This window comes from Haliotis rubra, unplaced genomic scaffold, assembly GCF_003918875.1.
Source record: "Haliotis rubra isolate DU_JTF1 unplaced genomic scaffold, ASM391887v1 Scf747, whole genome shotgun sequence".
Taxonomy (NCBI): Eukaryota; Metazoa; Mollusca; class Gastropoda; order Lepetellida; family Haliotidae; genus Haliotis; species Haliotis rubra.
In genome coordinates this window covers 214,608-230,478 of record NW_025767465.1, presented here as the reverse complement: position 1 = coordinate 230,478, position 15,871 = coordinate 214,608, and the positions used below count along the sequence as shown (strand labels likewise).

The 15,871-nt window shown below is 42.1% G+C and overlaps 1 protein-coding gene and 1 long non-coding RNA gene across 3 annotated transcripts; one reads left to right on the top strand and one right to left on the bottom strand.

Moving 5' to 3' along the window:
- Positions 1–1,053: 1,053 nt before the first annotated feature.
- Positions 1,054–11,796, top strand: LOC124260010 (probable beta-D-xylosidase 2). The gene is made up of 11 exons (XM_046694235.1): positions 1,054–1,350; positions 3,479–3,638; positions 4,064–4,234; positions 5,328–5,419; positions 5,647–5,873; positions 7,029–7,279; positions 8,464–8,686; positions 9,617–9,712; positions 10,155–10,366; positions 10,619–10,819; positions 11,461–11,796. The coding sequence occupies exons 1-11, from the start codon at positions 1,058–1,060 to the stop codon at positions 11,662–11,664; spliced, it is 2,130 nt and encodes a 709-aa protein (XP_046550191.1). The 5' UTR covers positions 1,054–1,057; the 3' UTR covers positions 11,665–11,796.
- Positions 11,797–13,293: 1,497 nt separating this feature from the next.
- On the bottom strand, positions 13,294–14,799 carry LOC124260011. 2 transcript variants are annotated; one of them, XR_006893978.1, is made up of 3 exons: positions 14,478–14,799; positions 14,379–14,436; positions 13,294–14,224 (listed from the first exon to the last, which is right to left on the bottom strand). It is a non-coding gene; the product is annotated as an uncharacterized LOC124260011 (long non-coding RNA). The 2 variants fall into 2 exon arrangements; XR_006893979.1 differs by having other exon boundaries at positions 14,571–14,799.
- Positions 14,800–15,871: the final 1,072 nt, after the last annotated feature.

Genomic DNA, 15,871 nt, shown 5'->3' with positions numbered 1-15,871 from the left:
ATCAATTTCAAGTTTGTTTGTTTTTTTAAGAGTATATTATTGACTCAAAGATGTCACTGCTTATGATTTTGCAAGGAATCGATATCTTGACAGTGTGGATTAAAAGCCAAGAAGAAATATCTAGCCACTAGCCAGTACCTGTTACTCTTTTGATGGATTCCGTCTTTGTTGTATATCCTCTATTATCCCAAAATGCAGGATGAAACATGCCCTATTTTATGTTCGGGTTGTTTTGTTAAAAGCAGAAGTAACTGTAGTTACATGACATATGAACAACATTCAACAGCCGACCTTTAGAAGTGACTCATTCTTGTATGTAATAATAGGACACTGAGTGCAGCAAACGCGCTTACTGGAACTTAAAAATATATTTTGTTTGATAACACAAATGTCAGATTGTGACACATGAGAATAATGCCTTCTGTTTAGTTTTCACTTCAGTAACTAACCGCCATTTGGAGAATTTCTATTATTGTCAGTAATGAGATCATGCACCTGTTTCCCCTACAAAGCACATAACCATGCGTGACAAATGAATGTTCTAGAAGGTGATTTTAATAAACGGATCCAGCACTTTGTGCATTCAAACCAATACCTATGAATGCCTGCCAAGCTGTATTTTTAGACATAGCAGGACAATGATTTTTGTCGCTCAAATTTCATGTTGGCATTTTGCATCTCCCCTTAACTACCATATGCCTTACGTTTACAGCCCGAAATACAGGGCGCATTGGTCAACTAATTGGTGACCGTCGAGATGTCCTTCCAGAAACCCGTACGTTACAATGATTGATTCAGAGAATGATACCAGTCATATGCACCAGGCATAACATACATGCATACATCCAGACGTATGTGGTCACAAACCACACATCTGTCGCCATGAAGCAGTGCAAGGACATCATATTTGTAACATCATATCCAGTATTCAGTTCAACAAAGATGTTATCATAGCAATATGCATATACAATCTATATAATGGTCATGCTATGACCATTTATAGCCTGGCCCGCAGTCGTCATGCAGCCAGTCATATACAAAGTCTCATCCATACGGAATGTTTATCCTGCTTCTCGTCGTCGCACCCCTCGTGGTGGGGGACTTCGCCTTCAGAAACACGTCTCTACCCTGGGACGACAGAGTCAACGATCTCGTGGGTCGTCTCACCCTGGACGAGATCAAACTACAGATGTCACGTGGTGGTGCGGGCCCTCAAGGTGGACCCGCCCCTGCTATACCCCGACTGGGTATCAACCCCTACTCCTGGAACACCGAGTGTCTCCGGGGTGATGCGGGGGCGGGGGACGCTACCTCCTTCCCCCAGGCCATAGGACTTGGTGCCTCATTCAGGTAAGACTATAGGAAATATATATTCACATAGACAGACTCATTAACGCTAGAGCATCATGTGAACACTGTCAGACGCAGCATTTAAATAATGGACGTTGCGTACACAATTCAAGGGCACCGTTATAACAAGTCTAATTTATTCCGTTTTGATTTCCAAGTTGAAACTAATACAGTCGTTAAACCAGAAATCACTCCGACATAGAATACGGTGTAAAAACAGCAAGCAACAAAGCGAGGTGATATAAATTACAATGTAGTCTGAGGGACCGATCATAATTTATGGCTGGGGTGAATGGGAGGGAGTGGGCGTAGATGGAGAATATGATGATTTAGGGGTGTGTGTGGGGTGTGTGTGTGTTACACATATTGTTGTGAGGAGGTCATCAATTTGGTACACATGTACTATCGGGTATCATTGATTTTGTACATGACTTTCAAAGGGTTGGGTGTGGGGATGTGGGGCACTTACTTTGTACTTAAAGTTTAGTGGGGGTTGTACATGTGTCTTCATAAAAGTCATCATCACCCCTAAATTGACTTAATTTCACATATTATTACAAATCCATACAGTTGAATTTCAGTCACAGTAAATAACTAAAGTTGCTGTATAAATTCAAAGGCATTATTCCAAGGCAGTGATGATGTTCAGCTCTCAAGACAAAGATCTCACCTCCCCGCAATAAGTATCCAAAATTAGGCAAGGCGGACTATCAACATTGAGAATGATCTCCGCAAAACGCTGGCTTTCTTGTAACTTAAGACGTAAGGTGAGATGAGAAACAAGAGTCAGAGTCGTTATATATCTAAGATAAAGACTACAGAAGATTCTACTACTCCCGGGGTCAGAATATAGTGGAAAGACCCTTAAAGTATAAATACAAGTGTAACTTTAGAACACACCAGTGTCCCATACTGTATATCAACAAGTACAATGTTTTACACTTGGAGCCTGTTACACAATACATAGAACCGCTACATAACAATGTAAAACCGAAACAAATATAATTTAAATGACGTCACTCTCCAGGACCATTCGCTATACACAGTAACAATGCAGTGTAGGCGTTTTGACTGCACGGACAGAGCAATTCACGCTTCAATATTTAGCCTCTGCGAGGTCGCTGACCCGCCTGGTGATGCTAGAGGTTACGGGTGGGCATTGGGTTTCCTGAACCATGGTCATGTTACCTTAGTAGCCTTACCGACCTCCTGATCAGTCATATACATATATACGGTCTTCGCACACTTACGCACCACAAACACTTACATACAACACTAAATATGGACTTGGAACAGTTCTGGAAGCTAAACCAAGCCTTCAAGTACAATTATGTCTAGCACCTCGTGAAAATACATTCATGAATTCGTCAATTTATTTCTCAAAATGAGGAAAACTATTTTGAATTTTGTGGTGGTGATTCAGATGGTATTTCTGATATTCTGCTTCAATTAGAAACACACGAATTGAGCTCGTATTGAGCTAATATCGAACGTATATGATATTAATAAATATACAATTCCATAATGAAATGTATGCAAAATATGATATGATTGAACCAACAGATGTTAAAATCATGGTTGATGGTAAAATTGAATTTGATACAGAAGCATCGATCAGTGTTAACAGATATACTCCCCATCAAAAAGTTTAGACTCACTAGTGTAAATGTAGCCACTTACTTCAGTCAACTGATCTAAATAAGATTTTGCAAAATATTCAATAGAGTTTAAGGGTACTGTTTACACATGAACTCATGAAACTCATGAAAATTGGCGAATTCTTAACAAAACTTTACACCAAAACGCAGCTGTTCACATGCACAATATTTGAACATGCCTTTCAGCAATTTGATGCATGATCCTTGTGCAATTCATCTGCATAAGGTTTGCACTTAGTTCCCCCAAGTTAGTGGAGAAATCAATCTTCGATGTAACCATATATATACATAACATATAGTGAGTGCTTTAAGTGAGTCTAAACTTTTGATTGGTAGTATGTATAACTTTCAGAATTTTCTTTGTGTAGAAATATATTGCACATCTGGAAATACGATTCATTCACTTGTTTTTCAAATGCATATTCGGGTATTTGCAATTTCAATATTAATTTATTAATTTTATCCTGTAGCCCTGATCTGATATTCCGAGTAGCCCAGGCCACTGGTGAGGAGGTGAGGGCCAAGTTTACTGACTACATGAGGAAAGGACAATATGGCGACCACAAGGGAATTAGTTGTTTCAGTCCAGTCATCAACATCGTCAGAGACCCCAGGTGGGGCAGGAATCAGGTAAGAGACCCCAGGTTGGGCAGGAATCAAGCAAGAGAACAATTCATTTTCCATTTTGCCATAAAACTATAAACGCTACAACCTTAGAGCAACAAGACAAGAAAATGTCAGATGTTTGCTGCAGTCTCGATAATACATTCCCCCAGCGTCCTTCACTAGTCTGGTTCCGCAGACAGTTAGTGTAAAGACTGAAAGATAAAACACACGTAAACAGTGTATAATGAGGAAATTAATCGCACAGGACCCTCTTTTGAAGGATATGCTAGCCATCAGCTTTGTCATTGGTCGACAAGGCAATTGCCCATATTATACTTGTGCAAATTGAGACTGTGAACATTTCCATGTATATGAAGGTTCAGAGTATATCCCCGTAACAAAACATGCTGAGGTAACTGCAGAGCCGAATGATTGCTGTTTTTCTACAGGAAACATATGGTGAAGATCCCTTTCTGACAGGCGTTTTAGCTGCAAATTTCGTAAAGGGTCTCCAGGGAAACGACCCCCGTTACATCAGAGCCAACGCTGGATGCAAACACTTTAACGTCCATGGCGGCCCTGAGAATATACCCGTTTCACGCTTCTCGTTTGATGCAAAGGTAACTTGAGGTCTTCGATCGGTCAGAATGAGTTTTACGCCTCTTTTTGCAATATTCCAGCAATACCAAGTCGAGGGACACCATGGTTTCACAAATTGTAGCAATTTGGGGAATCGAACCCGGGTCTTCGTCGTGACGAGCGAACGATTTAGTCACCAGTCTACCCAAACGTCCATCGCATCAGTAAAATGCCAAGGTGTTGAACCACTAAACAACAAAGCAATGTGATGTAGTTTACAATTATTTCAAAACTAAGTTTGCAAGGTAATACACATCAATGTCAAGGTATAATAATGTGTCTATTTATATAGCGCCAAACTCCACACTAGGTATGCTCATAGCTCTAACACTAGCACATTATTACCCCGGATAACCCAAGCTGCCTGTTGGGTGTTAGAAGGTTATAATCAAATGACTTATTGCACCCGGTACCCATTTTCTGCTGGGTGACAAAGGCAATTTTAAACAAACTCACTTGCCTAAGGTGAGACCACATGTATCACACATGTGCTTCGTTGTGGGGCAGGACTGAAGTCCTAGAAACTCTCAGGAGTCAAACTGCTAAACACGTCATACATCCATAGACTCTCTGGGCCCAAAGTTGCTTAACTTCACCTGATTTGTGACATGGTGTTTTTACGGTGAAAGGTATGACGATGGCAGTACAAAATAAAGTGAAAGTACAAATTCAAAGGCAGTATAACACAACGGCACTGATTAAGACAGAAATGGTAATATCACCTCACTGTAGCAATAGTCACGTGTCCAAAATATGCCAAGGCTGAGTATCTATTGTAAGAATCATCTCCACACAACTGCTGGTCTTCTTGTAACTTGATATGTTATGTAAGATGAAAGGCAAAAGTTAGCTCCGTTTATATAGTGGCCCATGTGGTTGTAGTACATTCCTGAACTGGGAATATAGCCCAACTATAAGTATAGCACATATTGAATGAATATCATATGTTCAGTGTTTTACACCTTGAATGCAATGAATATCCACTCATATAACTTTCTTCGCTATTGCGCCTATTACGCCCAATGAATTTTAGGAGACTAATTATTCTCTGGCGTTGACATTGGGAATTTACAGGTATCTGAACGAGACTGGCGCACTACGTTTCTGCCAGCGTTCTGCTCCTGTGTCAAGGCCGGGACTTACAGTATCATGTGTAGCTATAATAGGTGAGTATATATAAAACCCATACACACGCGCGCACGTACATACATCACATAAATCCAGTTTCTGTAATTTATTATGTAACCAGGACTACAGTTACAATTATTATATAAAGTTCCACATATCACAAATATCCATAAAACTGGTACGCATACCTGCTATATGCATTGTATTATTATTGTTTAATTATGTTTTTAAAGCTATGTTTATCGTTGATGATGTTTTCTTCAAGAATCAACGGAGTCCCTGCTTGTGCCAACAAGAAGCTTTTGACGGATATTCTCAGGACCGAATGGGGTTTCAAAGGCTACGTGGTCAGTGACGCAGCTGCCATTGAGGTCATCATCTCCGAACATCACTACACCAACAACAGCGTCGACACCGTCACAGCGTGTGTGAAAGCTGGATGCAACCTCGAATTGTCACCAAACTTAGACCAACCTGTCTTCTACTCTGTGGGTACGTGTCCTTGGTGTGGTGTTATAGCATATGTTACGGTTAATAAATTGTCGTGACAAAAGGTTTAAGAGTCCCTTTGAACCAGCTAAATACAACACAGACAAGTCTAATATATTCAATAATATATTGAGCAAACAATGAGCAAGCTACAATGAATGACAATACAGATATTTAGTACAATGCAATTGAGGCACAAATCTAAAGTATTGGGTCACAAATATAAGATAACTCACCAGAGTCTTGACATTTACAGTTAGAGCAGTTATACTGAATGAAGGTAGTTTACAATGAGAGTTGAATAAGACACGCAGTGTCAGTCTGGAGCGTAGGCCAGACGATGTTGACGAAGGCAGACAGATGTATAACTCAAGTGATGAGAAGTCCATGTAGCACAACACAACAACCAGCCTTTATATAGCTGACACAGATTATTGAGCATTCGAGCAAAGCGTGGCTGTATCATTATTCTCTCAGAACGTTATCGAAATTTGTTGCGACATGACAAAGCAAAATAGACAGCCAAGGGAGGCAACTCTGGAGCGCTATCAAAAAGGCGTGCCGCTAAAATACTATTGCCATTGAACATACATGATGCAAGATATGAGCCGCAACCCACTCTCAAAACTTAAACAGTGTGACCTATATTAACTATCACCTAATAAATGATAATACAAATCACAAAAAACACACTCTCGTAACACATACGTATTGTTTAAGTAATCAAAATCTATTAGTAACCATTCGAACCAGTGGTTGATGATAGCAACGTTCCACGTTAAGGGACGAGATGACATATCCCATCCGCTGTAGCACATTTTAAGTATATAAACTATGGACAAAGTGAATCCTGGATTCGATATCGGTTTTGACAACGGGAGGTTAGGTGGCGACGTTTTCCGTAAACCGACAGTTGTGTTAAGGCATTATATCAAAATTGCTTTTTAACTTGTACATACCTTAACTCAAGCGTTTCCCCTATGGCTTCCATTGATCTGAAAAGGAACTGAATTATCCACGCTCTGCTTTTGTGTCTCTGTATGCTGACAATTAGCAGCACAAACCTATTACAAACTGTCATGTCAGATTCAGATATACTAACCGAACCGAAGATTTGTAGAAGTATTGACATTAGCATTATTTTTCTTACTTACTGAGGTGATGCTGTGAAACAAGGCAAGCTTACTGAAGACGAGGTGAGAAACAGTGTGAAGAAGTTATTCAACGTCAGAATGAGGCTTGGAGAGTTCGACCCACCGGCAATGAGCCCATACTCTAAGCTGGATCTTTCCATTATTCAAAGCGACGCTCACAGGAACCTCTCCGTCGAGGCAGCAATGAAATCCTTTGTTTTGATGAAAAATCAAAAGGTCCTTCCTTTGAAAATCTCAAACTACAAGAAAGTGGCGGTGGGTAAAACAATATAAATGAGGTGAGGTGCAATTGGATTTAACGTCGTGCTTGAAAATATTTCGCTCATATGACGACGTGCATGCGTGTGTGTGTGTGTAGGTTATATAGTGCTAGCCCACTGAGATACCATGCCGCAGTGAAGCATGGATACCCCACTCAGACACATTATACTGACTCCGAGCCGACCAGTCCTTGTTGTACCCATTAATGCCGAGCGCCAGGCAGGGACCAACAAGTACCATATTTTAACGTCTTTTGGTATGACGCGGTCGGGGATCGAACCCGCGACCTTCCGCTCTCCGGGCGGACGCTCTAACCACTACACCACGGAGGCGGTCAACAATATAAATGAAGGGTGTACTGATTGTTTTGTTAATTGGGTGGTTGATTAATTTGGTGAGTGGGTTTTTGAGTCAGTGAGTGAGTAGGTCAATGATTTAGTCAGTGTGGTGTTGTGTCGTGTTTAGCAACACTCCTGTAATATCAAGGCGGCAAGGCACCAGAAATTGGCTTCACACAATGTAACCCATGTGTGGGGCGGCGGGGTAGCCCAGTGATTAAAGCGTTCGCCCGTCACGCCGAAGACCGTGGGTTCGATTGCCCAAACAGTTACAATGTGTGAAGCCCATTTCTGGTATCCCTCGCCGTGATATTGATGGTATATGGCTATTAGCGGCGTAAAACCCAACTCATTCACTCTCTTATTGTAACCCATGTGCAGCATGGAAACCAGATCTTCGGGATTACCACAACTAGGGCTTACACCTTCTTCAACTGATGACATCACTTATTGTCAGTGATCCACTCATATAAATTAATCTACTCGTTTGCCTTTCGCGCCCATTGGAGTCTGTGGGGAAACTGATATTGGTTATTCTAAGGTGTCTAAAACGTTTTGGGCATTCTTTCATACGGGTGTGATTTTGGGAGGATTGTAGTGAGCGTACAAGAAATATCATGCAAGATGTATCCACATCCTCTGTGATACACGAAGCAGTATTATACTTTCTTATACTTTATTATACACTGGAAAACAGAACATTGCAAACAGAACATTTCGAAACACAAATGTATACAAAAGACATCCAGATAAAAGGCATTAGTATTACCAAGGGTTTCTGTTTGTAGCGTCATGCCCTGTATTCCAAATTTGTTATAATTGCACCGAATCATGTTCTAGATTGTGGGACCAATGGCCAGCAATACGCAGCAGCTGTTTGGAGACTTTTCCTCTGACATGAACCCCAAATACACCACGACCCCCCTACATGGTGTAACCTCTATCTGGTCCACAGTAAGGTATGCCGCAGGCTGTTACCACAACACATGTACACGTTACACACCATACGATGTCCAGGCGGCCGTCACAGGCTCTCACCTAATATTTGTATGTCTCGGCACAGGTGAGTTTTTGAGAACATGTACTCTAAATCCTATATTCCTATACCCTAACTACCCATAAAATCATTTAGACACAACCTTTTATGAACAATGAAATGTTTGTCAGATAATCTTCAACTTTGTAATAGACTAAAACTGATGACAATGATCTGATAATTGTAACATTAACATGGCTATCCTTGAACATTCAGGTAAAACTGATACCCATACTAGTCGTAAGAGGCTCGCTTATTTCATCGTATCTTTAAAGCCTAGAACGATTCTTATGATATCAATCCCTGGGTAGTCTGGTCAAGACGGGACCGCCTCCGTGGTGTAGTGGTTAGAGCGTCCGCCCGGAGAGCGGAAGGTCGTGGGTTCGATCCCCGACCGCGTCATACCAAAAAGACGTTAAAATATGGTACTTGTTGGTCCCAGCCTGGCGCTCGGCATTAATGGGTACAACAAGGACTGGTCGGCTCGGAGTCAGTATAATGTGTCTGAGTGGGGTATTCATGCTTCACTGCGGCATGGTATCTCAGTGAACTAGCACTATAAAACCAGCTTAAGTCTGGGCTAGTACAAGCAGCTGCACATACACATACACACGCATGCACGTCGTCATATGAGCGAAATATTCTCAAGTACGACGTTAAACCCAATTTCACCTCACCTCACCTGGTCAAGACGATAATTTGCAAACCGCTGTCATAAAGTTGGAAAATTGCTGAGTGCGGCTTTAAACAACAATCAAACAAGCAAAACACGATTCGTGTAGTCACAGTGACCTCTGGTATGTCTAAAAGGTCATTGCACGTAGTCTTTGTGTAACTAGTGTACTGTCCCTACTAGACGTCCACGTGAATATATGTAATTTATACCATCCAAAAAAGTAGGGGATATTGGATTTACAACAATCTATATAATTTGGGGAATTCCAACGTTTCTGTCAGGTACTGAGATAGAATCTGAAGGCAACGACAAGGCCAACCTCGACCTCCCTGGACAACAGCTGCAGCTGCTTCAGGATGCAGTCACCGCCGGCCAGGGTACGTGGAGGCTCGACAATACTGTACAGATCATAAGGGTCGGAATGCGCATCTTCAATCATAAATTCGTATACTCAGTGCTGATAATGCACCCCTCCTCAGATGACGCCTGAGAATGGCCAGTATCGGCCATAAGAGGAAAGAGATTCCATTGGGCGTTAAATGCAAAAAGGCAGTGTTAATCTAATGAATGAATCCCTGAAAATATATAATGATCAGATGATGAATGGGTATGTCCGACAGAGCTTCATATTCCTTTTAATACGATACGAAGTCATTATACCTAAGTGGAGAAAGCCAATAATAATTCATTGGCTTGTGAGATATGTATGGAATTATGACTGTTCCTTAGCTAAAAGATCGCAACCATATCACAATGTACCGGCATCTGTGAGGAATGGTACTGATGCTTAGGAGTCTCATGTCATTGATTATGTTTCAGCAACAGGCGCCAAGGTCATCCTTCTTCTATTCAATGCGGGACCCCTGAACATTACATGGGCTGTTGAGAGTCCTAAGGTTCACGCCATCATGGAACTATTTTTCCCAGCGCAAGCAACAGGCGAGGCATTGCGACGAGTACTTTTAGCTGAAGGACCCAACTCAGTTCCGGCTGGCAGACTTCCGATCACGTGGCCAATGTACATGGACACGGTAGGTAGTCAAGAGCTGGGTGTACTTGCAAAAAACAATCTTAGTTGCAATCGATCTTGGGCCTCTACCATCAACTTTACAATGGTGGTTGTAAACCTGATTGTAGGGGCCTAAGATCGATTGCAACTAAGATTGCTCTGTGCAAGTGGTCTTTGAAGGAGGTATGTCCACAAAAACATATATGTCCACAAAAACTATATGTCCACAAAAACTATACATGTACGAACTTCCAATCTGTGTCTGTTTTCCAAGGTTCCTGACATGACCAACTACTCAATGGTTGAACGCACATACCGGTACGCCACGTATCCAGTTCTCTTCCCCTTCGGCTATGGTCTGTCCTACACCAGCTTCTTCTACGACATACTGGAGTGTACTGCTCAGGTGACGGCAGGGGACGACATCACCGGTTCTGTCTCATTCAGAAATCGAGGATCTTTCGACGCCGATGAGGTATACTGTAGTGATGAAGGCATGCAACAATACTGTAATATTGTTTCGCTGTTCAAACAATACCTGACTGTTCCCCTTTCAAAACTAACACCACGAAGTACACATGAATACGTCATTTAACTATGAGTTACATAAATTCATAAATTAACTCTCGTTGATAAACCATGAGTTGTGTATATAGTTATCGACAAGGAACTACTTTGTTTTGTGAAAGTGTGAAGAATATACCTGCTATTAGGTCACTGCATTCAAATGTAACGGTTAAGTTAATCGTCTAAAATGTTCGTCACAGTCAATTTGTCATCCATTAAACTGTATAAGAAATGGATTTCACGTTCTGGTGGTTTACTGGAGTATGAACGCGTTGGACCAAGTCTTGTGCAAACGCCAACACCACCATGTGACATTTTAACCCTCCAGCCAGACTTTGATACAGACATGTCTTGCAAAATGGATTGTCTGTCAAAACAGTAGGAAGTATGGATCGCTGCTTATAATACTCATCAGTGGACAATCCAGACTAGACTATTTATGTTTGGAATTCACCTGGAATATTCCAATTTAAACTTGTACAACTATGAACCTTGCATGTATGTGGACAGTACTAGAATGCATCTCATTATTCCTCTTATGTATTCCAGGTCGTCCAGGTGTATATATCCTGGTCTAACGCCACTGTGGAAGTTCCACAGCTTCAGCTGGTGGCCTTCGACAGAGTTTTTGCACCACAGGGTGTACAAACACAATGGGACTTCGCCATTTCGGCTGAATCTATGGCAGTGTGGACGGATAAGAAGGGATGGGTTGTTGAACCAGGTGAGCTATTTCCTTACGGTCAGTTCTAAACACAACTACCATTACAACAGATTTAAAGAATACATCACTGAAATGAGTACATCACAGATTTACCGATTCATTACATGCCTCATGATGCTGGACCCCTTGCATATTGATCTCACTGACCATTGTAAATTGAAAAATTATATACTAGCCACATAAAGAAACTATGCATTGTCAAAATATTATCCCAGTTGATAAGTACGATAACAATGTCAAGGGTACATATAAATTTTAATGGAGGGATCATGAGACCATAACAAGTCGGGAGAATTTCAACTGAAAAGTCAATCACAATGACGTCACGAGTCCACAAGCGGGACAGGGGTCAAACGACCATGTCACAAGCTCAATAACGGGTATGTCCACCATCGGCATTGAGAACAGAGCCTATCGAACGTGCAAGGAAGGATTGTGGGATGTCACGCCAGATTCTCTCAAGTTCTGTTGCAAGGTCAAGGACGTTATTTGGCGGATGAGGAAGACGGCGTAGACGTCGATCCATCTCATCCCAAACATGCTCTATCGGGGAGAGATCCGGTGAATTTGCAGGCCAAGGCAGTAAGTCAACGTTGTGGTGTTGCAAGAAATCCATAGCAACCCTTGCCGTATGAGGGCGGGCATTGTCCTGTTGGAAGGTTAACCCAGGGCTGTGACGTTGCAGAAAAGGAATTGCTACAGGTCGAAGAATCTGATCCCTGTAGCCCACACCAGTTAAGTTGCCCTGAACAATCACCAAAGGAGTTCTTTGGCGTGCTGTTATTCCACCCCAAATCATCACGGAACCACCACCAAAGCGATTCCTCTCCAAGACACAGGCCTGTGCATAACGTTCTCCCACGCGTCTATAGGCACGTTGACGTCCATCACTATGGGAAATGATAAACTTGGACTCGTCTGTGAAAACAACAGTTCTCCACCAAAACAACGGTCTGCGGACATGAGTTCGGCACCACGTTCGGCGAGCTTGTCGATGACGTTGTGTCAGGATAGGCCGTATGGCGGGACGTCGTGGTCTGATCCCGTGATGACGTAAACGTTGTCGAACTGTGTTGGGGTGGATACGGCGAAGTCCCGGGTTTGGTTCGGGCAGTCATCACTGCAGTCTGAAACCTGTGGCGAAGATGGGTCACCCTTATCCATCTGTCCTCTCTTGGCGTTGTTACACGTGGACGTCCAGAACGTGGCCGATCGATGACGTCATTTGTGTTCTGGTAGCGTCTCACCAGTGCAGAAATGGTGTTCCGGTGGCAGTGGAAATGTGCAGCCACTTGTCGTTGAGACATTCCCCCACGGACCACCCAAATGGCCTCATGACGTTGTGCAGACGTGAGCCTTGGCATGCTATGCGTTTCAATAGCCGTTTAATTTTTTGAACGATCGCAAGGGCAGGGGTTGAGCTTTCCAAAGTGACAGTATTGTGTGGCATTCATTTGCTCTGTTTCTCTTTCCCGGAATGCACGTGCAACAACCTATTGCGCGTCTCACTGACGTCACGGAACGTGGCACGTGCATGCATGTTGGATACATGTCACTAATCTCTGAGTTTAAATCCTTATGTGTCTACACAGGTTTGATAAATTTATATTTTACATTTTTGTATGCATAGTTTCTTTATGTGCCTAGTATAGATGTTACACTTACTATTGTAAACCTGGCGATTGATGTATTTTCCAGGTATGATAACAATATGGGCTGGAGGTCAGCAGCCTAATGCCAAGCCTGATGTTGGCTCCAATGTCTTGTCTGTCAAGGTCACGGTCCTTGGACAAGCCATACTAGGGAGATATTAGAATAGAAACAAATCTATTGCGATGTGGATATTGGTCACCATTGGCAAATGTAAAGTATAATTATCTTTGCATCGTAAACAACCTTGAATGGTGTGTTAAGTGATCGTAAATGCAAATCAGTGTCATTTACCCTAGATCTTCCTCAATAGAAAATCTACAATTCCTACTTCATACATGGAGATTGTGTCTCTGCCCTTAAAGAGAACATCTGAACTAGTTTTCAGTGATCCATTCTTATAGATTTACAATATTTTCTTATTAAACCCAATGGAATCTCTTTCGATGGATAACCAAGACTGGTTACTCTCTGTTTTTGACGTGTTAGTATCGTTGAGTTTCTGTCTGGATAGTCTGACTTTCACGATTAAGTCATTGCACAGATGTCGTGCTTTATACTGGTGTAAGAGGGTTAACATGGGTGGTTCAACTTACATATTAATTTATAGCCTGTGTTATCATTGGAATGTGGTCCTCTTTGAATGTCTGTGTTTTTGCATCATTAAATTTCTCTCAATTTATCACCTGCTTGCTCTTTGGTGTGTATATATAAGAGAATAATATCATTCTGGCGTTATATGCGGTTTACAATTGGGCAATCTTCCTGACTTACCCATCCACCTGCTAATCTTCCTGACTTACGTACCCATTTACCAACTAATCTTCCTGACTTACCCATCCACCAACCAACCTTCCTGACTTTCCCATCCACCAACCAACCTTCCTGACTTATCCATCCACCAACCAACCTTCCTCACTTACCCATCCACCAACCAACCTTCCTGACTTTCCTGATCCATCCAACCAACCTTCCATCCTTACCTTCACCACTTACTTACCCATCCACCAACCAACCTTCCTGACTTATCCCATCCACCAACCAACCTTGCTCCAGCCCTTCCCACTTTCCTGTCCACCAACCAACCTTCAACCTTCCTGACTTACCCATCCACCAACCAACCTTCCTCACTTTCCCATCCACCAACCAACCTTCCACCCATCCTTCCTGACTTACCCATCCACCAACCAACCTTCCTGACTTATCCATCCACCAACCAACCTTCCTCACTTTCCATCCAACATCCACCAACCAACCTTCCTGACTTTCCCAACCACCAACCAACCTTCCTGACTTATCCATCCACCAACCAACCTTCCTCACTTACCCATCCACCAACCAACCTTCCTGACTTATCCATCCACCAACCAACCTTCCTCACTTACCCATTCACCAACCAACCTTCCTCACTTACCCATCCACCAACCAACCTTCCATCCTTCCTGACTTACCCATCCACCAACCAACCTTCCTGACTTATCCATCCACCAACCAACCTTCCTCTTTCCTGACCAACCAACCTTCCTCACTTACCCATCCACCAACCAACCTTCCTGACCTACGCATCCACCAACTAACCTTCCTGAGTTACGCATCCACCGACCAACCTTCCTGACTTACGCATCCACCAACTAACCTTCCTGACTTACGCATCCACCAACCAGCCTTCCTTACCCAAAATCCAACCTTTCCCACTTACCCATCCACCATCCAAAGATCGTCTGCAGCATTCATATGAACTTGCTTGAACGGCTCAACGTTAGCAGAAACGTTGATATGATTATAAAGCAAGAGGATTAAGGTTAGAGATATGTGACAGAGTATTAATCCGCATTTTGGCGCATGAGGGAAAGCATGAGATAGCTGATCACTGGGAAAAGGAAACCTATGAAGTAATAGATCAACCAAACTCAGAAATTCCAGGATTTGTGGTAAAACTAGAATCAGGAATTCGTCGAACTAGGACATTAAACGGAAATAATATTGTGCCTGTTAGTAACATATCCATGTCTCCTGAAAAGCCTAAGATTATCCAATTCCAAAGCAGAGGAAAATACTTGTTCTGGCTACACTTGTGAAAATGAAGTCATCACCTGAAGCAAGTGAGGATGATGAATTTCTTATAAATGTGGAAAGGGTTTTGTCGATTATATATATAGTGACTCTGAAATCATTGTGTTGGTTTTTGAAACTGCTATGGAAGAAGACCTTTCAGTGAATGGCACCAACTCGAATGCCAAATAAGATACTGATATCATGGCACTTAGCATCCAACCTTTCATTAGAAAGCACAGCACAGCTAACTAGTAAATTAGTAAATCAATTATTTACAGCATAACATTTATCATTAGTGAGTACTTTTATTGTATGCCCTGGCAATTTCATGAAAGTGGCAAATGTTGTTTACAGGTACCAAAAGGATAGAGATAATGAGTGAGTGAGTGAAAAAATGTTTCATCATCAAGCCCGCATCATCAGTTTTGCAGCTATTCGCGGCGAGACACACTTTGTATATTACAATATATCAAAGATACAAATATAAATGATTGTGAAATTCACTAAATATTCTCAGGCAAAAATCACATT